General features: G+C 40.9%; 1 protein-coding gene and 1 long non-coding RNA gene across 3 annotated transcripts in view; one reads left to right on the top strand and one right to left on the bottom strand.

The window, feature by feature from the left end:
* LOC122553572 (5'-3' exonuclease PLD3-like) overlaps positions 1-24,819 on the bottom strand; it is a 72,767-nt gene that overhangs the window by 6,510 nt on the left and 41,438 nt on the right. For both annotated transcript variants that reach the window (XM_043697588.1, XM_043697587.1), the window contains 6 exons: positions 21,137-21,260; positions 17,857-17,984; positions 9,766-9,966; positions 7,404-7,543; positions 7,155-7,317; positions 6,647-6,743 (listed from right to left, as the gene is read on the bottom strand). In XM_043697588.1, the coding sequence (XP_043553523.1) occupies positions 6,647-6,743; positions 7,155-7,317; positions 7,404-7,543; positions 9,766-9,966; positions 17,857-17,984; positions 21,137-21,260 (853 nt within the window). The remainder of the gene's footprint in view (positions 1-6,646; positions 6,744-7,154; positions 7,318-7,403; positions 7,544-9,765; positions 9,967-17,856; positions 17,985-21,136; positions 21,261-24,819) is intronic.
* The window catches only part of LOC122553573, a 70,515-nt gene that overhangs the window by 8,555 nt on the left and 37,141 nt on the right, over positions 1-24,819 (top strand). The window contains exon 2 of the long non-coding RNA XR_006312764.1: positions 9,453-9,634. This is a non-coding gene — a long non-coding RNA (uncharacterized LOC122553573). The remainder of the gene's footprint in view (positions 1-9,452; positions 9,635-24,819) is intronic.

Raw genomic sequence — 24,819 nt, 5'->3', positions numbered from 1 at the left:
TGTTTTTTTTGTTAAATTTTGGCTATTGTATATTTGATTTAATTGTATATCAATGTTTATATTTGAGAGTTTTGTTTATTTTTGTAAACTTGTAAAAATGTTAAATTTCTAATAAAAATATCTATAAAAAAAAACATTGGGGCACATATGAATGGGTGTTGGAAATTCTCACCTTGCCACTAGGAGAGTCAGGTTAAAACACTGCCAACCGCAGCTCCTCTACTGCCACTTAGCACTCTGAGGAGTTCTGACTGACTGGACCTGATACTTCTGCCCCTCACTCAGAATGAAATCCTGCCGCAGAAAGCTGTTGACCAATCTGGTGACCACTGATGGTATGACACAAGGCCCCAAGAATGCAAGTTCCACAACCTGGCCAGAGATAGGTGCTGGGTGCTTTCACAACAACAACGGGCTTGGTGGCCCTGGGAGGTGGGGAAGCAACCTTAGTTGGGGGTCTTGATGGAGATGCCTGAGGATAGGAAACACTGTGGGGATGGGAAGATGTGGGGAGAGGGGTGTGATGTGGAAAAGATATGAGTGAGTCTCCCCCATTTTACCACCTGAGGACTGAAGTGTGACATACTGGGTGTGCCTTTCTTGCTACACCCTTTCCCTGACCTCCTCCCACCAGCCTTAAAACTAGGGTTGGGCAAAAGCGGCCCCTAGATGGCTTTGAGTACGCCATTAATGACCTCAACTGGAGACCATAGGCATTGCATGCCCCCCATAAATTAAGGACACGTCATGGACCAGAGAAACGTTCATCTTAGAATTTCATGTGCTCCATTCCACCCACAAACCCAATGATGCGGATCGTAATATTCTGCTCTCGATTCCACGAAGCACAGGTATTAAAGACTGTGGGTTGAATCTTCCCATATTTTGGCAAAGCATGTATTTGATTGGGTTTCATGAAGGGTTTCTCTCCATGAGGGCCACGGGCTTTCTCATGCTATCACTGTAAACTTGCTTCAGTAACTACCTACCTCACCTATGGTGCTCCTCTCATTCAGTGTGCTAGCCTGTTTCTCCAACTCACTGTAGCTGGAGATACTTTCAACTGCCAGGATATTACAGGATATCCAGGGATCCCCAGCTTCAATCCATGTACCAAAGTGAAGCACTGTCAGACCAGAGCTGCCCTGCATAGTTCATGGCAATTACCATGGACTGGGCACATTTTCACCCTGCTTTGCAGACAGAGATTTGGAGGTCTTGATGGATGGGGTTTTACAGAGGAGAGAACATTCTCTTCCCTCAGGACCTGCAGAGGAGTGCACAAAACGAGATCCTAACAGCCTGGTCTGAGGTTGCCACCCAGGTCAGTGCCATCTCAGCCGTCTTGAAGGATACCCAGCAACATTGGAGGAAAGCTAATGACCTTCTCTTCTCCACCAGAGTAGATGTAACCATCCTCTCTTTGCTGCCTCACACCTACTCTATCTCTTCTCCCGCACACACTCATGCTCTACCACTCTCACTGTTGCCTACACCATCTTCCCTCACTTACTAGCATCCACAAGATTCCCTCACCATTAACCCTCTGTGTTGTCCACTTACTCACTTGGGACACCTCTATTCTACCACCTGTATCAAACTAACAGCTGAACAGCAGGCCTTCTCTCTCAGTCTCTCCATTTGTCTAAATCTAGAAGCAAACAGCCCAGAACAGAGCAGGAAGAGTGAAGACGAGTAGTGGGTTATATGACATTTGTCTCCTCAGCTCTTACAGGAAGATGATCTTTGCCTTAGCGGGACAGGACTGTGACTGTTCATGAGGTGGTGCAAAGACCTCTATCACTTTGTAAGAATCATTGTCTATTGCTGTGCTTTCCCCCTTTTCAGTTAGATTAGAGTCAGGACACTTGCTGGTGAGACATCACTGCCTTGGATCATAGAATCCCTATGATGTGGAGACAGGCCCTTTGGCTGAACAAGTCAACACCAATCCTCCAAAGAGTAACCCACCCGGACCCATTCCCCTACCCTATTATCCTATATTTTACCCCTGACTAATGCACCTAACCTACACATCCCTGAACACTATGGGCAATGTAGCATGGCCAATTCACCTAACCTGCACATCTTTGGATTGTGGGAGGAAACCAGAGCAAAACTCACACAGACACGCGAGAATGTGCAAACTCCACACAGTTGCCTGAGGCTGGAATTGAACCCAGGTCCCTGGTACTATCAGGCAGCAGTGCTAATGACTGAGCCACTATGCCACCCTGCATATCTCTGTGGTGAGTGGAGGAAGAAATATCTCAGATGGCTGGCACTCAGAGTACTACTAGAGTCCAGGTCCTCTCAGGTTAGAGTCTGGACAGGTGCCACCTTGCCTCTGCCCTCTATCTCTAGGTAGGTCTTCAGACGAACAAACAGGGCAGGGCAACTCTGGACTGGCAGAGCTTGATCCGTGCACAGCTGCATTTTAAATTAAGTGCTAGCACCAGGAATCCCAGCTGCAGGGAGTACTTCCACCTCTGGAAAAAAAGGGTAGGTATTAGAGGTGGGGCACCATAGAGACTTGGTGCGCAGGTAATCAGATCAGTTTAGGACAATAATACTAGAAACTTCACTTTGGCATGTGGAGAGAAACTGTCCCTGAAATGTACTAAAGTTGACACAGTCGAGAGTGTGGTGCTGGAAAAGCACAGCAAGTCAGGCAGCATCCGAGAAGCAGGAAAATTGACGTTTCAAGCAAAAGCCCTTCATCAGGAATGAGGCTGGGAACTTTGGGAATGGAGAGATAAGTGGGAGGGGGTGGTGAAGGGGAGAAAGTAGCTGAGAGTGCAATAAATGAATGGAGGTGGGGGTAAAGATGACAGGTCGGAGGGGAGGGTGGAACGGATAGGTGGGAAGGAAGATTGACAGGTAGGATCGGTCATGAGGTGGTGCTGAGTTGGAAGGTTGGAACTAGGATAAGGTGAGGGGAGGGGAAATGAGCAAACTGGTGAAATCCACATGGGGTTGGAGGGTCCCGAGGCAGAAGATGAGGTGTTCTTCCTCCAGGCGTCGGGTGGTTAGGGAGTGGTGATGGAGGCGGCCTTGGACCTACAAGTCCTTGGTTGAAGTGTTCGGCCATGGGGCAGTGGGGTTGGTTGGTGCAGGTGACCCAGAGACATTCTCAGAAGCGCTCTGCGAGAAGGCGTCCTGTATCCCCAATGTAGAGGAGACAACGGATACAGTAAATAATATGTGTGGAAGTACAGGTAAATCTCTGATGGATGTGGAAGGCTCCTTTGGGGCCTTGGACAGAGGTGAGGGGGGAGGTGTGGGCGCAGGTTTTGCAATTCCTGTGGTGACAGAGGAAGGTTCCGGGAAGGGAGGGTGGGTTGTTAAGGGACGCGGACCTGACGAGGCAGTTGTGGAGGGAACGGTCTTTATGGAAAGTGGATAGGAGTGGGGTGGGAAATATATCTCTGGTGGTGGGGTCCGTTTGTAGGTGGTGGACATGGCGGAGGATGATACGATGTACACGGAGGTTGGTGGGGTGGAAGGTGAGGACCAGGAGTGTTCTGTCCTTGTTGTGGTTGGAGGATAGAGGTGTGGGAAGAAGATGAGATGCGCTGGAGGGGATCATCAACCACGTGCGAGGGGAAATTGTGGTCTTTAAAGAAGGGGCCATCTGGTGTGTTCTGTGGTGGAACTGGTCCTCCTGGGAACAGATGTGGCAGAGGAATTGGGAATACGGGATAGCATTTTTACAGGAGGCAAGGTAGGGGGAGGTGTAATCCAGGTAGGTGTGGAATCAGTGGGTTTGTAGAAGATGCCAGTGTTGTGTTGGTCACTATTGATGGAGGTGGAGAGATCCAGAAAGGGGAGGGAGGTAACTGAGATGGTCCAGGTGAATTTAAGATCGGGGTGGAATGTGTTGATGAAGTTGATGAACTGTTCACCCTCCTCGTGGGAGCACAAGGTTACGCCGATGCAGTTACCAATGTAGCGGAGGAAAAGGGGGACATGGTGTGGGTGTAACTGTGAAAGATGGACTGTTCTACATAGCCAGCAAAGAGACAGGCATAGCTGGGGCCCATGGCTACTCCTTTCATCGGGAGGAAGTGGGAAGATTCAAAGGAGAAATTATTGAGGGTGAGGACCAGTTCAGCCAAACAAGTAAGGATGTCAGTGGAAGGGTACTGGTGGGGACATCGGGAGAGGAAGAAATGGAGGGCTTGGAGGCCCTGGTCATGGCAGATGTAGGTGTATAGGGACTGGATGTCCATGGTGAAGATGAGGCATTGGGGGCCAGGGAAACGGAGGTCTTGGATGAGGTAGAGTGCATTGGTGGTGTCCCGAATGTATGTGGGGAGTTCCTGGACCGGCATGGGGTGTGGTGGTGGGGGGGAAGGATAGGATAGTATTGTATTGAGGTATGTGGAGGTGAACTCGGTGGGGTAGGAGTAGGCTGAGACGATAGGTCGGCCGGGATAGTCAGGCTTGTGGATCTTCGGAAGGAGATAGAACCGGGCGGTGCGGTGTTCCCGAACTATGAGGTTGGAAGCTGTGGGTGGGAGATCCCCCGAGATGATGAGGTTGTGTACGGTTTGAGAGATGATGGTGTGGTAATGGGAAGTGAGGTTGTGGTCAAGGGAGCAGTAAGAGGAGGTGTCTTCAAGTTAGTGCCTGGCTTCTGCGGTGTAGACGTCAGCGCGCCAAACTACCACTGCACACTCCTTACCCGCTTGTTTGATGGTGAAGTTGCAATTGGAGCGGAGGGAGTGGAGGACTGTGCGTTGTGAAGGTGAGAGGTTGGAGTGGGGGGGGGGGGGACAGGTTGAGGTGGTCAATATCCCAGCAGTAGTTGGCAATAAAGAGGTCGAGGACGGTTAACAGACTGGTATGGGGTGTCCAGTTGGATAGGGTGTGTTGGAGGCAGGTGAAGGGGTCCTCGGAAGGTGGGCGGGAGTCTTGATGGAATCTCGGAAGGTGGGCGGGAGTCTTTGACACAGCCAATTCAGGTGATATTCAACCCAATGATCTGAAATATCTTGCCAAGATAAAACAAGTTGCAAGTATTAGAAAAGAAGAAAAAAAGAAAAATAATCAAAATGACATCAGATTGATTTGGCCAACTCACATTCTTCAGACTATTCCAAAGAATGTCACAGAAAAATGGGTAAATGCTACCAACAGCTAATATTTATATAGCGCCATTAAGTCAATAAAATGTTCTAATGTGCTTTGCAGGAGAACTATCAAACAAAATTGTACATTGACTCAACTAAAGGGATACTCAGGTAAATGAAAAAATCTTGGTCAAAGAGATTGGGTTTAAGGGATCTTAAAGTCTAACTTATCAAGGGAGAAAGGTTTGAAGAAGGAATTTCAAGGCCTGATGTCCAGGCTATTAAAGGCTCGGGCAAAATTAAAATCAGGGATTTTCAAGAGGCCATAATGGAGGATGTAGCTATCCCACAGCATTATCAGGTTGGAGGAGTCTGCAAACAAAAACAGAAATTGGAGGTGGGGGCATTTTGTGTAGATTCTCAGGGGACACCGGATATAACAACACGGTTTGGGAAGAGAAGGCAGTGTGAGATAAGTCTTTGGCATCTATTAGATTGGTAAGTTTGGAACTGGTCAAGTGCAGTCCATTTGAAATGGATAAGGAAAGATAGTTTGCCACTGTCACTGTCATTTGTGACATTTATAAATGGTGTTTTTAATAGTATGGCCGGAGGGGAAAGATCATATTTACACACGTTATATACCTTCTGGCAAAACATTGCTAAACTCAATTAAAATTATGTCCCTTAACCATATATAACATGGGCTGAGTCCCAGAAGTGAATTATGGCCAGAGCTTGGAGCAGGAGCAGACCGAGCGTGGGCTGAGTTCTGGAATTGAGTCGCAGCCAGAGCCCAGAACCAGGAGCCCAGGGCCTGGAGCCGGGAGCAGAGTACAGGCCAGGGGTACAAGTCCCTGGAGGTGAGTCCAGGACAGAGGCCAGTGCATGGAGGCAGCGAGGCCTCATGTTCTGAAGTCCGGTGGGCACACACTCAGTGGAAATGAACTGTAACTTAAGTACCTTAAAGACGCTTTTGATTATCATTCTGAAATTTTTAAACTTGTATTCCCATGCTAATCATTTTTTTACTATTTCAATTCTGTAATAACACTTAAAGTATCTGTACATAGGTACCCTATGCTTAAGATAGCACCAAGAGGTGATATTACAAACCTTTCACTGCACTCATTCAAGTGCATGTGGCAATAAAGGCTATTCTATTCTTTGAAAATTTTCTGCCTCATCTTGACAACTTAATTCCCTACCCAGCTTGCTGCTTATCAGCAAATATAGCTACAGTAATTTCATTCCTATCATCAAAATCATTAATATAGTTTGTAAATAGTTGAGGGCCCAGCATTGATCCCTGTGGTGTTCCTCTGGTTACAATATGCCACCGTGAAAGGAAGACCTATTTAATCCTACTCTCTGTTTCTTCTTTGCCAATCAATGTTGTCTCATATACCATGAACTCTTATACAGTAAACTTTGGTGCGGTATCTCATGAAGTGCGTTTTGGAAATCCAAGCACTCAACTAAGGTTCCTATCTTTCTACCTTGCTTGTTTCTTCTTCATTTCTTTAATTTTTTAGGACATAGAAGCATTGAATGAAAGATAATGCCCTTACCTATATAGGCAATATTTTCCGTCACAAAGTATTTGGTGTGACACACTCTTGCATAAGGAATATTGCTAAATTTTCCCACAGGAACAATGAATAGTTTCTGAAAAATAATTTGTGAATTATGTAAGAAATCAATTCATTATTTATTTTGAAAATGCACTTCCTGCACAAAATAAATAAACTCACAAATAAGTAAATAAAACAAAGCTTTGCACAATTAAAAGAAACCCCTGAAAAATAAATATGTATTTGTAAGAAATTTTGGAAAACCTAAGAGTTGGAATGAAATATATTTTTGAACAAAGTTAAAGTAAGTAAATTCTTTATTAGAATTTTCTCAATATTTTCATCCGTGTCAGTTTCCATCTTAATTTACTTCAGGGAATGAGTTAATAGTTTAAATTCGTGTTCATCCCCACAGATAATTTGGCCTTTATTAAAACATTAGCTGAAAATGATTAAGCTTTCAGTAATTATTAACCCTGTTAGTAAAAAATAAAGCATTATTCACCACATCAAAATGGACCTTCCTGATGTTTCTTAGAGCTTGCAGTGATTGAAGATAAGCCAGCATGGATTTATCTGTATGTTTCCAGTAACCAACCAACAGTTGAACACGAACATGACGTTCAATAGCTGCTTTTCTCAACGAGTCATCAATATGTGGCCAATATCTAGATCACAAAGTGAGATTTAATGTCATGTACATTTTTTTAGGTTTACAAATAAATATTGAGCACTGGTAAACTACTTTACTTACAGTACATGTTGTAGGAAACGCGATGTTGGAAAATATTCCATGACAGAAATATATAGAAACTTCTTCGCAGCATTGATACCACTGAGAATAGCATCAAGATCAGTAGTCCGACCTTTTGGGCATAACTTGGGAGGTGAACTCTAGAAAGAATAACAATTTCAGTTGCATTTCTCCATCCAATTCCAATACAGTGAATGACTATTAAATGGCTTAATATCATGGTCTCAGTAGGTTTTTGTTTAGAGAGTATCCATATATACTACACTCCCTATATTATCCCTGATTCGGTTTTAAATGCAGGTTTTTCAAGGAACTGATGTAACTGAGAGACATTAAAAAGTGTTGGATCACTCATAATACAGAATTACTCACATACCTAGTAAGGCTCCTCCATACTGCTCCAAACTTATTGGGAAGAGAGCAGGGAGGAGACATGAAGGAGGAAGGGAGCACGGAAGGATGAGAAAGAAAGTGAAAGAGGACAAGAGAATAAAGAGTGGGAAAAGGGAGCAGGAAGTGGGGGTGAAGGGTTGGGGAATGAGAAAGGGAAGAGGGAGAAAGGGAAGAGGGAGAAAAGACAGGTGTAAAGGAGAAGGAATGGGACCAATGGGAACAAAGGTGGGAGGGGTATAAAGGGAATGTTTGACAATGTGGAGTCAGGAATAGGAAGGTTTGTGGAGAAGGAAAGAGGATGGCACAGATGGAGGAATTGGATGATAAAAAACGGTAAGGACGGAGAGATAAAGCAAAGAAACTCCCCAAATAATGGGGCAGACCAGAATCATTTGCAGTCAGAGCTTAAGTGTATTTCTTCAACATGAGTTTGTGACTGATTAAGGTTGGGAGGGTTCAGACTGGGGAGAGTTGAGTGCAGCATTACCTTTTCAGGAGATGTCTGTAATACACATGAAGTCATGTAAATTACGTGATATAAAACACACCATTCAACCCATCTTATTGGCTTCTACCAATGTTTATACTCCACAATGGCCTCCTCCCAATATAATTTCCCAATCTTACTCTATTTCTTTATCTGAGGGTTTTTCCTTTGGTTCCAAGGCAAGTGTCATGTGAGAGAAAATATCCAGTTTCCTTGACAGGTAGCAGCTGACAGAACTAATGGCTTTCAACACTCAGACATACAGAGCCAAGATAAGGCTAGACAGCACTGCCCTGAATCCAGAATAAAAGCATCAAGCCCCCAAATTATTTTTTTCAGACAATTTGACTGAAACTGTATGCACAGCCCTCTGAAAGCAACCTTTGCTCTGCTCTCGCTTCAGAAGCATGTCTGCATCATGGCAAGATATTCTTTATTAACATAATGTAAAGCTGAACCAGTTTTGCCTTGCCAATTTAGAAAGGAGATTCCACAAAACAAGCTTCATTTATTACACATTTGTAATGACACAGAATGGCCACTTGTTTCTCAACAGCCTGAGTCTGTCCTAACTCATAACATGCTAACAGGAATAGGGGGAAGGAGCATATGGTGAACTCAGTTGGCTAAATGGCTAGCACTTGGTTCAGAATAATGGTGAGAGTGCAGAGTTCAATCCTTGTTCCAACTGAGGTAAAGTTAGGGATAAATTATGATGCTTCACTCCTTGAATAATTGCGAGTACTACTTGAAGGAGAAGAACATATCGATTTGACTCATCCATTTGCAGAAAAAAAGCTCCTTTTAACACCAGCGAATGTAAACAGAAGAGGACTCATTCAGATCAAATCCCTTATAAGAAACAGCCTGTTATGCTGAGAATGTGGCCATAAGCCAACATGAAGTCTAGCAGGCTGGGAAATATCAGAGCTTGTGGCAATTATTTCTTTTCCTTCTCTTTTTCACACTCTCACTAATGTGAATACCGTGCAACAAAATACTATGCAAATTTATTATTTTAGCTTTTCTTCTAATGGTGTTTCACAGTAATATCTGTTAAATATAGATTCTTTTCCCTAAGTATTCAACTTTCATCTCTGGAAGAGGTGGAGCAGGCTAATGTAACAGCAGAGAAGCAATGATTAATCTTGTAACAAACTCTTGTACAGGTATCTCCACTACAGAATTTACATGGTCCATATGAAATCTGCTGATCAGCTGACAAACAAACTTGAGCTACGCAAACTACAAACTACTCTGTTTAAAAGGAAGAAGCATACATTTCATGCAGTAATTATAAAGGTTGCCAAGTGAAATTTGATGACCAGTCCCCAGCATGCCTCAGCAGTTGGTAAGTATATCTTTGAATGTTTTGGAGTGCAGTATATAGATAAAGATCATTTTCATGGATGTTCCAGTTTGTATTGTGTGTAAACAGTATTTATTTATTTATTTGAAAACTTAATATTTGCATCAACTTACTGAAAAGTACATTTTTGCAGCAGTTCCATTCAGTTTCACGTCAAGAGGTGTGTCTTTGTTAAAATTTGTTGAATAAAAAGCTGGCCATGGTGATGGGATGGTGGCATTTGGCAGTGCGAGACTCCAGTAAGCTTCAAAGATTTTGGAGAAATCATTGGCAAGGCAACTGCAATTGTAAACCACAGCACCCAGTTCTTTCACCTGTAAGAAATTACAGTAAATGATCTGTGACTATGTCTGATAATATAATAAGAGACAAATAACCCATATAATTAGATTGACTAATATTGCAGTTACATTACCAGACCACATTCATAACTGATTCAAATCTATTCTCATGTTTACTTTTCGCAGTATGATACTTATGATCTGTCTTTACTCGAGCATACAGAATTAGCGTAAGACCTTTTTACATCTGCCTGATTCATATCAACTGATGCACGATCAGATTTAAACAATTTAAAATTTTCTTTAAAGTTTTAACCATCATGTTGAATTGCTGCTGGCATAGTTGATGCAGAATTGGATCTCTTATATTGTTAGGCAATGCTAATGTATTAGTTAACAAAAATAATCTTTCTTAGTAACTGCCACAATGAAAGGTGACTAAATAAACCAATTACTGATCTCAGGAAATATGATTTTATGCTGTAACATAATTAATTATTTCTGTCTGTTTAAAATTGGTATGACTAAATGATTTAACCTGTATTTATTGCATTTTGACAGCACCACCATTCATGATCCCATTCAACTCAATATTTTTTTCCATAGTTACATTTAATTCTCAGGCAGTGTGAGGGTCCAACAGTGTTAAAGGTGGTCATTTTCAAGGACATAAATACAGTTTGCATGCACATGCACATGGGGTTTAGAGCCAGGTCCCAAATATTGTGCTGTTTCTGTTTTGCTGATGTGATGCTTTCTTCAAATGCAGATTATCCAATGGATTGGAGGCAAGCTCAACACCCATTTAATGGTGGAAGAACCAACTCTTAAGTACGAACCTCAAAAGCTGTCGATGGTTCTGACTGGTCATGAGATTGGTTTGCAGAATAGAGGAGGCATGAGGGTTTAGAGGGTTGGCAGCCTGATGGTGCAGCCAAGTGGCCAAACAGCTCACAGAAAGCTACGGCACTCTCTCTGACATAATAATGCTCGCTGGGAAGAAAATTTAATTGCACCTTACAAATATGCCAGTTCACGTTCACCAATCTGTGCTTTGAACATTACCTTCTCGCTCTGCCCAGAAATGAGCTGTTCAAGGAGCTTAAGGACAGTTAATTGCAAGTAATTGAATTCCCATCTTCCACCCAGTGAAAATAGTAATGATCCCGAGTGACATCAGGGCATTGACCCACTGTCAGGAGCTATTTGCAAAGCACATCCACCTCCGTGTCTGCAACTGAATCACTCACGAGTTTTCTTTTTGCAAACTGAGTTCAGGATTTGATTGTTAAGAAATCAATAAAATCATTGCAAGACACTTGAATTTGAGCTCCTGTAAAAATGTCAATCTGTTTATACCAGAGACCACAGTATCAAAATAACCTTACAGTCGGCTCCTTTCTAAAATATGGGTACTAAAATAAGAATTATAATCTTATTTTCTTCATAATGTTACACTTTTGATATAACATTTAAACCTGACCAAATAGAGTGAGGCAATTGAATTGACTGATTGATAGATCAGCAAATTGCTGCTAAACTGATACAACTTTGTCACTGCCCAAGGAAATAGTCCTAACAATGTTATCCAGAATGACAGTTAGTGGAAATTATGATAAAGGTAGAATAATCTCTGATATTATCAGAAAGGATTTACAGTATAGCAATCATTAGTTAGGCCAGAATTTGAGTGCAGTGTGCAGTTCTGGTCACTTCATGACAGAAAGGATCTAATTGTACTGGAGAGGCTACAGAGAAGATTTGAGGATGTTGTCAAAACTGTAAAAATGAAGCAGTGAGGAAAGATTGGACAGGCTGGAGCTATTTGCCTTAAAACAGAGGAGGCTGAGCTGAGGAGACATTTAATTGAGATGTACAAAATTGAGAAGGGTCTAAATAGAATGGATGGAAGGGCCAATTTACCTAAACAGAATGGTCAGTGGCTAAATATGTAGGTTTAAAGTGATTAGTGGAATGGTTAGAGGGGAGATGAGGAGTTTTTCTTTCTCCCAGAGGATGATCTGAGATCAGGAATTCACTGCCTGAAAGAGCACAGAGCGAGACCAGTAGCCATAGTGTTTGCACCAGCTGTAAAATGAGCCACCCAGCCGAATCCCACTTTCCAGCTTTTACTCTGTAGCACTGTAAAGTTATGCCACTTAAGGTGTGGATACAGACACCTTTTAAATGAATCGAGGGCTTATGCCTCTAATGCCCTTTCGGGCAGGGGTACAACCACAGCCTATCTGCTACAAACATGTTACCTTCAATATTCCCTATCAATATTCACTCCAATGTCCCTTACTATCTGATCATTCCCCATGACTGTGTTTTTTCCAGGCCTGGCAACATTCTGTAGCCTCTTTGGTTACAATTACAACTTTTCTGTAATGAAATGACAGGACTGTTATCAGTGCTCAAGTTGTGGTCTAAATAATGACTTGTACAATTTCAAAAAAGCCATGTAAAGTATTGTGTGCAATTTTGGTCTCCATATCTGAGGAAGGAAATGCAGTGAAGGTTTACCAGAATGATTCCTGGGAATGGCAGGGCTGACATCTGAAGAGAGACTGCTTTGGTTGGGACTATATTCACAAGAGTTTAGAAGAAAGAGGGAGATTCTCATTGAGAATCCTACAGAGTAAACACAATGCCTGGTGAGTCCAAAACCAGAGGTCACTGTTTAATGGTACAGTATCGACCATTTAGGATTGAGTTGAGGAGAGATTTCTTCACCCAGTGAGTAGTAAGCCTGTGGAATTATTTGCTGCACAAAGTGTTTGAGGCCAAAAGAAGGAGTTTGATTTACAGAGAAACCTCGATTATCCGGCATTCGATTATCTGAATATTGGATTATCCGGCAAGATCGCAAGGTCCTGAATTATGTTATCTGGTATTCAATTATCCGAAATTCCATTAACCAAATGAAATATTCCCTGCCTGTGTCCTTCGGATGATCGAGGTTCCTCTGCAGTTGTTAGGGCTGAAGGGACCAAAGGATATGTGGAGAAGGCAGGAACCAGAGCAGACACAATTGGCCGAGTCGCCTACTTCTCTTCTTATTTTCTATATTTCAATGTTTCTGTGTCTATACTAATAAAGGAAATTATTCCTTATGTCTTCTTAACCACCTTATCAACCAAACATGTTACCTTCAATATTACCTATCAATATTCACTCCAGGGTCCCTCACTTCATCTATGCCTCTTAATATTTTCCTATTAGTTCTATGTCCCTTTGCCTTGTTAATCTCTCCAAATGCATTTACCTCACACTTTCTGGCCTGATTTCCATTTGCCACTTTCTGCCCACCTGATCAGTCCAATGATACCTTCCTGCTGTCCACAGTTTCTTACTATAGGAATAAATAACGAATTATAACTTCAATGATCTAATTGTTAAACCTGAGACCATTCGAGGAATAAATGGTTTTTAAAGATGGAAAAAATATGAACATCAAATGGTTGTAATTGTCACATGACCACTGCTTACAACATACTTTGTGAGATCTATATGGAATAAATGAAGTTTTATGCACTGGAATGACAATTTATATCTAAAGACACCACAATCAGGCAATTAGGTCAGTGATTTTTTGAAAAAAAGCATCTCCTGTTTTAAATCACACTTGTATGAGAATTTGACACAATGGGAGATGAAAGGTTACCTGCCAGATAACCAGCTTGGAGAATGAGCTAGATTTTGGAAAACACACTGAACTATATTTCAAATTATGTTTTTGAGCAGCAGAGTAGAGACAAGGAAAACTGGATTTGTGAGCAAGAACTAATAGACCCTCTCTCTACCTGCCATTTCTCTCATCAGCTTAAAACAGCACACGATGAAAACACAACAATTCATCAAAGAATCAAAAATATCAAAAGATTCTGCTACTGCTGAGGATACAAGTCAGCCATTAAACAACCATGGTCTCAGATTAATCTAATAACTCAAGAACTCTAAGCCCTTCTATAAAATGTTTAACTTTGATTCTCCCCGCTTATACTATACAATGAACTTTTCTAAAAAAAGACCTATTACCTGTGTGCTTGCCTGTGTGTGTGATATTTCATTTTATTATCTCTTCTTAGGGTTAGTAGATGATAAAATGCCTCTTGCTTTCACTCAACAAAACTTTATAAATTGATTCTTCCATTTTACAGCAAGCTAGTAATGAAGTGTGACAACTGTGTGATAAGAAGAGATGAAAATATTTGTCACAACCCAGAGAGAAAGTTACAAAGACTGAGCCGATTATCCTTCCTCATCCCATCATAACAAGCTATCCACTAGAAACAGAGCTGAAAATGTGTTGCTGGAACAGCGCAGTAGGTCAGGCAGCATCCAGGGAACAGGAGAATCAACGTTTCGGGCATAAGCCCTTCTTCAGGAATGGCTTATGCCCGAAACGTCGATTCTCCTGTTCCCTGGATGCTGCCTGACCTGCTGCACTGTTCCAGCAACACATTTTCAGCTCTGATCTCCAGCATCTGCAGACCTCACTTTATCCACTAGAAACAGCCTTCCAGACGCAAAAACAATCACTGACAATTCCACTGAGCCAAATTTGAGTCCAGCTTGCTACATTCCCTGAATCCCATGTGCTTTTATTCCTTTAACCAGTCACTGACAGGACTTTGTTAAAAGCCTCACTAAATTCAAGTGGACCTCCTTCAGCTGCGCTACTCTTATCAATATTATTTCCACAAAAAATTCACATTGGTCAGCCATAAACTCCCTATAGCAAATCCATGCTGACTATTCTTGATTAATCCGTGCTGTTCTAAGTGATAGTATATCTTCTGTCTCAGAATTGATTTTGATCATTTTCCCACTGCTGAGAATAGACTTACCTGCCAATAAATATTTGGCCTATTCCTTGCTCTCTTTTTAAATGAGGGTACAATATCTGCAATCCTTTAATCCTCCACAATCACATCCATATCTGACGAGGATTGGTCAGATTTCTTCCTATTTCTTCCCTGGTTCTTTTCAAGAGTCTGGAGTACATTCCAACTAATTCTGTTGATTGATCCACTTTCAGGGATGCTAATCCCATTCATACTTCTCCATTCCCTGTGATTATCATGTCCAATATGTTACATACTTCCTCCTTTACTACAATATTTGCACTACTCTCTTTTGTGAAGACTGATGGAAAGTATTAAGTAAGAACCACACTAAAGTTTTCTGCCTCTGTATCTAAGTTGCCTGCTTAGTGTTCTATGGGTCCTACTCTTTCTTAGTTATTCTCTTACCCTTCATGTGTTGACAAAACATCTTAGGATTCACATTGATTTTGCTTGACAGTATTCTTTCATGCCCTCCCTTTGCTTTTCTAATTACACCATCAGGACTACATGGCCCAAGAGAGGTAATAGAAATGAGCTTAACTGATGATAATCACATCCATGAAGCTGAAAGATGAAAGCTGTTGCCAGATAGAACTCTCTTGAGCTTACCTATGAGAATAAAGAACATCAGAAGGTGTAGGTTTGTCGTTACATATTGTCAACATTTGTGAGGCAGGGCCTGGGTAGGAAATGGTGCAAAGTCTTCTAAGATAAACTGTTGTTGTATCAATGTATTAAAGTGAAATTTATCTTTTTCTTTGAAGCATCTTGCCTGTTGTTAATGTGCTATTTGCATTAGCTTTGATTCATACTAAAATAACATTTGCAAAAAAGTGATATCTTGTTGTTAGCCATTTCTTTATTTGGGGGTCATTCAGTAAATAATTCAGTAAACTTTCTGCACATTTACTCTTTTTTTGGCTTACCTTCATTTCCAATCCAGCTGTTCCAAATTCCGTATCAAATTATTGAAATTGGTTCTCTTCCTATTTTTACCTTTTTCCTCCTAAGACCCTTGTCTGTTTTCAGCCTGCTAATGTTATAAGCTACTAGGTAGCAGTTAACACAATATGATTGAACTTTATGTCAGTTTAAAAGGAAGATTGGGTCTAACTAATATTTTATACCTAAATAAAAGGCAGAGAATTTAAGAGCATGGAGGTTATGCTGGGACTGTATAGAATGTCAGTAAGGCCACAGCTGGATTACTATGTACAGTTCTGGAATCCACATTATGGGAGAGATGTGATTGCACTGGAGAGGGTGCAAAGGCGATTTGTCAGAATGTCGCCTGAACTGGAGAGTTTTAGTTATGAAGAGAAATTGGATAGACTAGGGTTGCTTTCCTTGGAGCTGAGCTTGATATGTACAAATTATGAGGGACATAGATAAGGTAGAGAGGAAGGAACTTTTCCCCCTTGGTGGAGGGCTTGATGAATGGGGCATAGACTTAAGGTCAAGGGTAGAGGGTTTAAAGGGGATATAAGGATTTTTTTTCACTCAGTGGGTGGTGAAATCTGGAACTGATGCCTGTAAGAGTGGTAGAGGCAGAAACCCTTATACCATTTAAGAAGTATTTATATGTGTACTTGCAAAGGCTATGGTCAAGTGTTGTAAAATGGGATTAGAATAGTTAGGTAGTTGTTTTTGACCAGTGTAGATGCGATGGCTTAAGAAGCCTCTTCTATGTTGAAGGCCTTTATGACTCTAACATCAATTATAAGTCATGATTTGGAGATGCCGGTGTTGGACTGGGGTATACAAAGTTAAAAATATCACACAAACACCAGGTTATAGTCCAACAGGTTTAATTGGAAGCACTAGCTTTCAGAGTGCTGCTCCTCAAACCACCTGATGAGAGAGCAGTGCTCCTAAAGTTAGTGCTTCCAATTGAACTTGTTGGACCATAATCTGGTGTTGTGTGATTTTTAACTTGGCACCTATAAGGGCATGAAAATTGATCGAGCTGAAGTGAAGTGATATAAAAGACTCGGGGAACAGATTAATCGAGATGTAGTAGCAAACATTTTAGGGAATATTTGAGTATCCAGAATAAATATATTCCTGCTACCAAGAACCATCTTGAAGGGAGGACCCACCATCTACAGTTAACGAAAGGAGTTAAGAAAAACATCGAACTTGAGGAAAAGGTACTATTACCAGAGAGAGAGTTAAATGAAAATTCACCAGACTTGTTTCTGCAATGTGGAGACTGTCTTATGAAGAGAGATTGGATAGACTGAGCCTGTATTCTCTAGATTTTTAAAGACAGAGAGGTGATATAGTTGAAAGCTGCAAAGTACTTAAAGAGATAGACTGAATAGATACAAGTAAGATGTTTCCTCTGGTTGGAGAATCTAGAACCAGGAGCACAATTTAAAAATAAGGGGATTCCATTTAGAATTTGGATAAGGAAACATTCTTTAACTCAAAGGATGGTGAATCTTTCAAATTCTCTATCCCAGAGGCTGAGGAAGCTGAGTGAGTATATTTAAAGTCAAGATTGATAGATTCTTGATTACTAATGGTTTAAAGAATTATTGGATAATGTGGGTAAAAGGCATTGAAATGTTTGATTAGTGATGATAGTGAATGGCAGAGTGGGCTCAATATGCAGAATGGAACAGTCCTGTTCCTATGTACTTTTGCTCTATCAATTTATCTATGTTATTTTCCATACTCCTTGCATTGTTATAGATACCCTTGATCACTGCCAACTCTGTTTTTTTTAAATTCTAATCTTTGTTTCTTCTGCATTCCATTAATTCTTTGTTTTGAATTTTCACTTACAATTTTACTCCAGCTGTATCTTGTCTGAACCCCATTCCCCATACCAAACTTAATGTAAACCCTCCCAATACGATCAGCATAATGTATTGCACAAACATTTGATAACTAAAGACAAGACTTGGATAAGACTCCTGCCCTCCTTCCGTCAGAATCAGAGATTGAGGATAAATAGATGTAACAACTTGTTACAAAAATTAACACATTATTAACTGAGATGTAGGATGTCAGAAACACAATAATTAATAGGGCTGCTTAACCGTGGACTAGGTGCTATACTTGCCTGAGTTAGTGCTCTCCAATCCATATTAGCACTGCCAATATAAATATGTTTCTTATCAACAATCCAGAGTTTTGTGTGAAGTACACCACTCAATAACTTTTGAAAGTTTACTTTCCTTACATGGATGCCTGTAATTTAAGACAATTTGGTCAAAATATGGAGCATCAGTTCCAAATTCTACATTGTTTGCTCTCCAAGTAATATCAAATTAATATAGGTTTTTGGAAAAAAGAACATTTATAAGTAATATTTATCTAACTTTCTTTACTTGTTTTTTTGTCTTTTATGTCCAGAACATTATTTATTGTTAAAAATTCATTATATTAGGAAAGATTTTCTCCCAAATTCAAACTTCTTCCTCAACAAATGTTGCCATTATAATTCTATCAATAAAACTGCAGCAAATATTTCAGATAGTTTATCAAAGTTCTCCCCCATCCAGGCTCATACAATCCCTCTAGTGTGGTAGTAGGCCATTCGACCCATTGAGTCCACACTGGTCTTCTGAAGAGCATCCTACCCCCCCCCCCCCCCCCCCCCACTCTATAACCCCACATTTCCTATGGCTAATTCACCTAGCTTTTTTAGCTTGTACATCCCTGGGCACTATAGGTAATTTAGCTCAACCGATCCACATAACCTGCCCATCTTTGGACTTTGGGAGGAAACCAAAGTACTTGGAGGAAACCCACACAGACACAGGTAGAGTGTGCAAACTCCTTAGGATGGAGCCGGGTCCCTGGTGCTGTGAGGCAGCAGTGCTAACCACTGAGTCACCATGCTGGCCTCATGTAGAACGGAAGACATTTCATATTAAAATTTCTCTGATGAGTGGATATCTGCAGCAACAGAGCATCAGAGATAAATGTGAATGTGAAATTTCACTTATACTGATTCATGCAGAAATACTTTGACCTCCACAAGCTTGGGACTCAATTTAAAAGAATGAAAGAAGTTAGAATTATATATTGCCTTTCACAACCAATGAATTACTGTGAATGCGTAGTCACTTTTGTCATGTTGACATATGACAGCCAATCTCCAAGCAGCAAACTTCCACAAAGTGCAATGTTGTAATAAGAACATAAGAATAGAAGCAGGAATTGGCCATTCAGTTCCTCATGACTGCCCTACCATTCCATAAGATCATGGTTTAGATACCCTAGGCCTCAACTCTTATTTTGTGCTGGCTCTGTTAGCTTCAACTCCGTGAATACTTCAAAAATCCATCTACCTACTCTTTAGATACTTCAGTGATCTAACTTACACCTCTCTCTGAGATAGAAAATTCCATACATGAACTATCTTCTGAGAGACGTTCCTTCACATCTCAGTCTTAAATGATGTTTTCTTCTTCAATAACTATATCACCCAGTTCAGATTCACCCAATAGTGAAAATATCTACCCTCTGAAGCCCATTCAAAATCTTGTATGTTTCAATTAGATTACCCTTGATTCTTCTAAATTGTAATGAATACATGCCTAACCTGTAATCTCTTCATCCCAGGAATGAGTTTGGTGAATCTCTTTTGAACTGCCTCCAATGCAAGCAAATCCTTTCTTAAATATGGTGACCAAAACTGTACACAGTATTTTAGGTGTGGCCTCATCAACATCTTTCCCTGTTTTTAAATTTTTTAAACATCTGAGCAAAAAAGACCAAAATTCAATTTGCCTTCTTAACTACTTGCTGCACAAGCATGCTAACTTCCTGTGTTTCATACACAAGAATGAAATGACTGTGCACTGCACTTTTTTGGAGTCTTTTTCCATTTAATTAATAGCCTGCCCTCAAGTGTAGTCTGGACAGAGAGTTCTGGAATGTTGTGCTCTGCACATTTGGAGCAAGAAATGAAATGATGTGATAGATGCTAAGGAGCTGGGAAACAGGAGCAGTCATCCGAGGAAAAGGATGAGCTTGAGAAAATTCTCTTTGTGGATAGCAGTGCTCAGTTGTATTGGGCTCTACAAGAGATGGTGTGTTTGACATTCGAGTTCCAGTAGCTGCAAGCTGGGTGAAGGACACCATCTTGACTTGTCAAGATTCATCTGTCATTTGGATTGCATTGTGATTGCAAACTGTAGCCTGTATCCATTTCCTTTGTGTTAACTTTTGTTGGCTGTCAATACAAGTTCATGCTAGGACTAGTCTGATTGCTTGTGGGTGTCTGATGTTCCCGCACTGGACTGTGACAAAGTGTGAATGGCTGCTGTGCATTTGCAGAAGGTGTTGAGATGGTAAGCACAGGTAAAGTGTATGGCCTGGTGGTTAAAGAGTGACTAGTGTGAGAAACTGGTGGGATTATACACGCAGTAATGTGTCATTAATGTTGACTATATGTTATGGACATCATGGTTTGGTGATTACTGTGCCCATTATACTGCCGGTGAGGGGCAATGCCACATTACTAAAGCTTGTCTGGTTGCACAGTGGCCTATCATCAATAATGCAAGCTATCTTTCAGCAGGTGTCCACTGAGTACTAAGTTATCCCAGGAAGAATGTGTGGTAAGATGCTGTTGAAATTAGACATAAGAATCACCACAGGAGCAGGGTAGGTAGTTACTGAGATGCTTTTGGTAAGAAATCATGCTATCCCTCATGATGAAAATCCCTCCATAAATCATGAAACAACTTGTACTTTGCCTAGAAAGGTAAGATTCAGCCCAACATATCTAAAATGATTTGGTTAACTCCCTTACATTACCTGCATATAAAAGCAAGAAAAGGTGAAAATGCTAAAATCTTAAATTAAACAAATGTCTGGAAATACATAACAGGTCAGCAGGCTGTAAAGTAAACATAAAAACTTACATTTTAGCAACATAAACTTATCATAGTATGTGTTACGAGGAAGACTATTGCACCTGGAATAGAACCTAAAAAATAGAAGCAGGAATTGGCCATTCAGTTCCTCATGACTGCCCTACCATTCCATAAGATCATGGCTTAACTACCCCAGGCCTCAACTCTTATTTTGTGCAGGCTCTGTTAGCTTCAACTCCGTGAATACAGGAAGACTATTGCACCTGGAACAATGGATTAAATCTTCTGTTCCTTGCTTCATCAGAAATAGAAACATTCAACAACATATAACATCAAAAAGTAAGTGTCTGCTGTGTTCCGATCCCCTTCCCAACCCAGATCCATCTCATCATTCCACTTCAATTGCATTCTTTAGAGTCCAAGATGCCTAATGCAGCAATGTTCTCCTTGTCCCACATACACTGAAACTTACCAAAGAAAATTAAATTAGTTAATAAGTATTATAATTCTCACCTTTCTCTTTTAGAATTTTGAGATCAGTGGAAAATTGATGTGGAAAGGAAAGCGTACTTGATGCAATGCGCACACTAACATTTTTTGATGGCAATTTCTCTAATTCACGAAGCAAGATTTCACCCTGTGGTAGTAAAAGATATTAAAAAAAATATTAAGAGCACAGTAGAACATAGAACAGTACGTAAAAATAAGTCAAACAAAGTATAATATTTATGCTTTAGAAATACAGAACTACCGAACAGAGAAGATTAGGATAAATGCTAAATTAAAAATATGAAGGCAAGAGAAAGTGAACTACTAGATTTTATGACAGCTTAATGAAATCCCTGAAATAAGTCTTTGGTAATTCTTCAGCAATATAGCTTCCCGGGGGCTTGCTAATTTAGATGCCGAGATGTGGAGTTGCTGGTGTTAGACCAGGATGGACAAAGTTAAAAATCACTCAAAACCAGCTGAAAGTCCAACAGGTTTATTGCAAAGTACAAGCTTTCAGAGCACTGCTCCTTTATCAGGTAATGATTGGGACAGGACATAGGACACAGAATTTATAGTAAAGGTCAAATGTCATACAACTGATGCGATATATTAAACAAACCTAGATTGCTATTAAGTCTTTAATCACTCAGAATAGGGATTCAAGTTTCGGTTAATTAATATGTAAATCCCAGAACTTCTTTCAAGTCACAGTCCCGAAATAACTTTAGTTTTTATAAAAAAAGTGACATCTCTGCTCAGAAAATGCATTAAAGGCATGAGGTTAGAGTCTGTCAACTTTGAGTCAGACTGGTTCTATTTCAAAGTAGGAATTAATAAAATGTCAGATGAACTGACTGCCTACAGATTATGTGCTTTTTGAACAAAATAGAATGTATCTGCAAATACAAATCTGCAAATGCAAATTCACTCCATGGAGTTGTATGTGTGTGTGCGTTTTGGTAAAGTGTGTTTGAGTGTACAGAGAATATGCTTAGAGTCTTTTACATAATAACACCAACAGCTTGGGTTCAATCCCCATACCAGCTGATGTAGTTCTTGGACCCTTTCTCATTACCTTTGATTCAAGGTGATTGTTGTGTTATAATGACAGCCAGTATACTGTAAAGCTTTCAGAGACATGTTAAACATGCCTTGAACATATAAATGTCTTGGACTGCATCTTAACTGGGGCTACATGCTGATCACAGTGTGCTATTATTTATAACTCAATAGCTTAGTATTAGGCAGATACTTACCTGCCTGTGATTGTAATTTATATATACAAATATCAGGAGGTATATTAAACATCTATCGAATCTTTCAGTGCTATGTTCCCCATGGCTACTTTTTATGTTAGGTGACCCTGTTGGAGGTAAAAGCTGTCAACACAATTACAGATCACAGTGATGGATCAATGATAATATAGGATAAATCACGATTATTAATCCTCAGTCATCAAGGACACTGCACAAGGAGAGAATATTGTTCCATACTTTGATGGTGTAACATTAAAAATGTTCAGTGCCAACACACCTGCCTTCTAGTCCAACTATCCTGGCAGTTGTGGCACTGGGTTGGACCTACCTTTGGGCAGAGAACTGAAGAAAAACAAAATCAGAAAGTCCCAGAGAAACTCAGAAGACTTGGCAGCATGTGTGGAGAGCAAAACAGAGTTAATATTTCAAGTCCAGTGATTGTTCATCAGATTTGAAAATAACTGGTGAAAGAATGGTATTTATGTTGAAGATGAGGTAGAGAAAATGAATAGAGTACTTGGAGATGGAGCCCAGAGAGAAAGAGAGCCTAAAAAGAGAAAGGCAAACAGATAGATTGCTAATGATGATCCAAGAAAGAGATAAATGCTAGATAGAGTGCGAATGAGAAGTGTAAATGGTTAAAAATGGATTGACTGTGCTGGGAGCAACACATACAAGACAGGATTTAGTGATGTGGGGGCATGATAACAAACATTGATCTGGGTGTTCACATTCTGAAATCATTAAATTTGATGTTGAGTGCTGGCTGTAAGGTATCACAGCAGAGGTATAGTTCCCCCAGCTTGTAATGAGCCACACGAGAGTTCTGCAGCAGGCCTGAGACAGCAACATTAACCTGGGATCCCAGTGGAGTGTTGAAATCGCAGGCAACTGACGCTCAGTGTCCTTTTTATGGACCAAATGTTAGGTGATTCACAAACTGATCACCAAGTCTGCATTTCGTCTCCCCACTAGACAATAGACAATAGACAATAGACAATAGGTGCAGGAGTAGGCCATTCAGCCCTTCGAGCCTGCACCGCCATTCAATATAATCATGGCTGATCATTCCTAATCAGTATCCTGTTCCTGCCTTATCTCCATAACCCTTGATTTCACTATCTTTGAGAGCTCTATCCAACTCCTTCTTAAATGAATCCAGAGAGTGGGCCTCCACTGCCCTCTGGGGTAGAGCATTCCACACAGCCACTACTCTCTGGGTGAAGAGGTTTCTCCTGAGCTCTGTCCTAAATGGGCTACCCCGTATTTTTAAGCTGTGTCCTCTGCCTCGGCACTCACCCATCAGTGGAAATATGTTTCCTACTGCCAGAGTGTCCAATCCTTTCATAATCTTATACGTCTCAATCAGATGCCCTCTCAATCTTCGAAACTCAAGGGTATACAAGCCCACTCGCTTCAGTCTTTCAGTGTAAGGTAATACTGCCATTCCAGGAATTGACCTAGTGAACCTACGCTGCACTCCCTCAATAGCCAGTCCTACATCAAGGAGGTAAGCCCTTTGACCCAAATTGGTCCATACCGACCAAACTATCCATCCATGCTTACCCCATTTCCCTGCACTTGGCCCATATCCTTCTAATCCTTTTCTATCCATGTATTTGTCCAAATGCCGTTTAAATGTTGTTAATGTACCTGCCTCAATCACTTCCGTTAGCAACTCATTCCATATGCTAACCACCTTCTGTGTAAAAAAGTTGCCTCTCAGGTTCCCCTTTATTCTTTTCCCTCCAAAATTAAACTGATGCCCTCTCGTCCTCGATTCCCCAATCCTGGGAAAAAGACTGAGTGTGTTCACCCTATCCATACCTCTCATGATCTTATACACCTCTATCATGTCTTCCCTCAGACTCCTATGCTCTTTAGAAAAAAAGACTTAAATTGTTCAACCTCTCCCTATAACTCAGACTACTGAGTCCAGGCAACATTCTTGTAAATTTCTTCTGTACTCTTTCCAGTTCAATTACATCTGTTCTATAGCAAGGTGACCAAAACTGAACACAATATTCCAAGTGCGGCCTCACCAACGTCGTGTACAACTGCAACATAACTTCCCAATTTCTATACTCAGTTCCCTGACTGATGAAGGCCAATGTGCCAAAAGCCTTTGTCACTGCCCTGTCTACCTGTGACTCCCCTTTCAGAGAACCATGCACCTGAACTCCAAGGTTCCTCTGTTCCACTACACTCCTTAAGGCCCTACCATTCACCATGAAACCCCTAATTTGATCTGACTTTCCAAAATGCAAGACCTCACACTTACCTATATTAAAATCTATTTGCCATTTCTTGGCCCAAGGGCTGATCAAGGTCCTGCTGGAATTTCTGATATGGGGGTCGAAATGTGTGGCACTGGAAAAGCACAGCAGGTCAGGCAGCATCTGAGGAGCAGGAAAATAGACATTTCAGGCAAAAGCTCTTCAGCAGGAA

The sequence above is a fragment of the Chiloscyllium plagiosum genome, chromosome 10 (genome assembly GCF_004010195.1).
Source record: "Chiloscyllium plagiosum isolate BGI_BamShark_2017 chromosome 10, ASM401019v2, whole genome shotgun sequence".
Lineage (NCBI taxonomy): Eukaryota > Metazoa > Chordata > Chondrichthyes > Orectolobiformes > Hemiscylliidae > Chiloscyllium > Chiloscyllium plagiosum.
The sequence above is the reverse complement of the archived record's forward strand: the minus strand, read 5'-3'. Positions and strand labels throughout refer to the sequence as shown.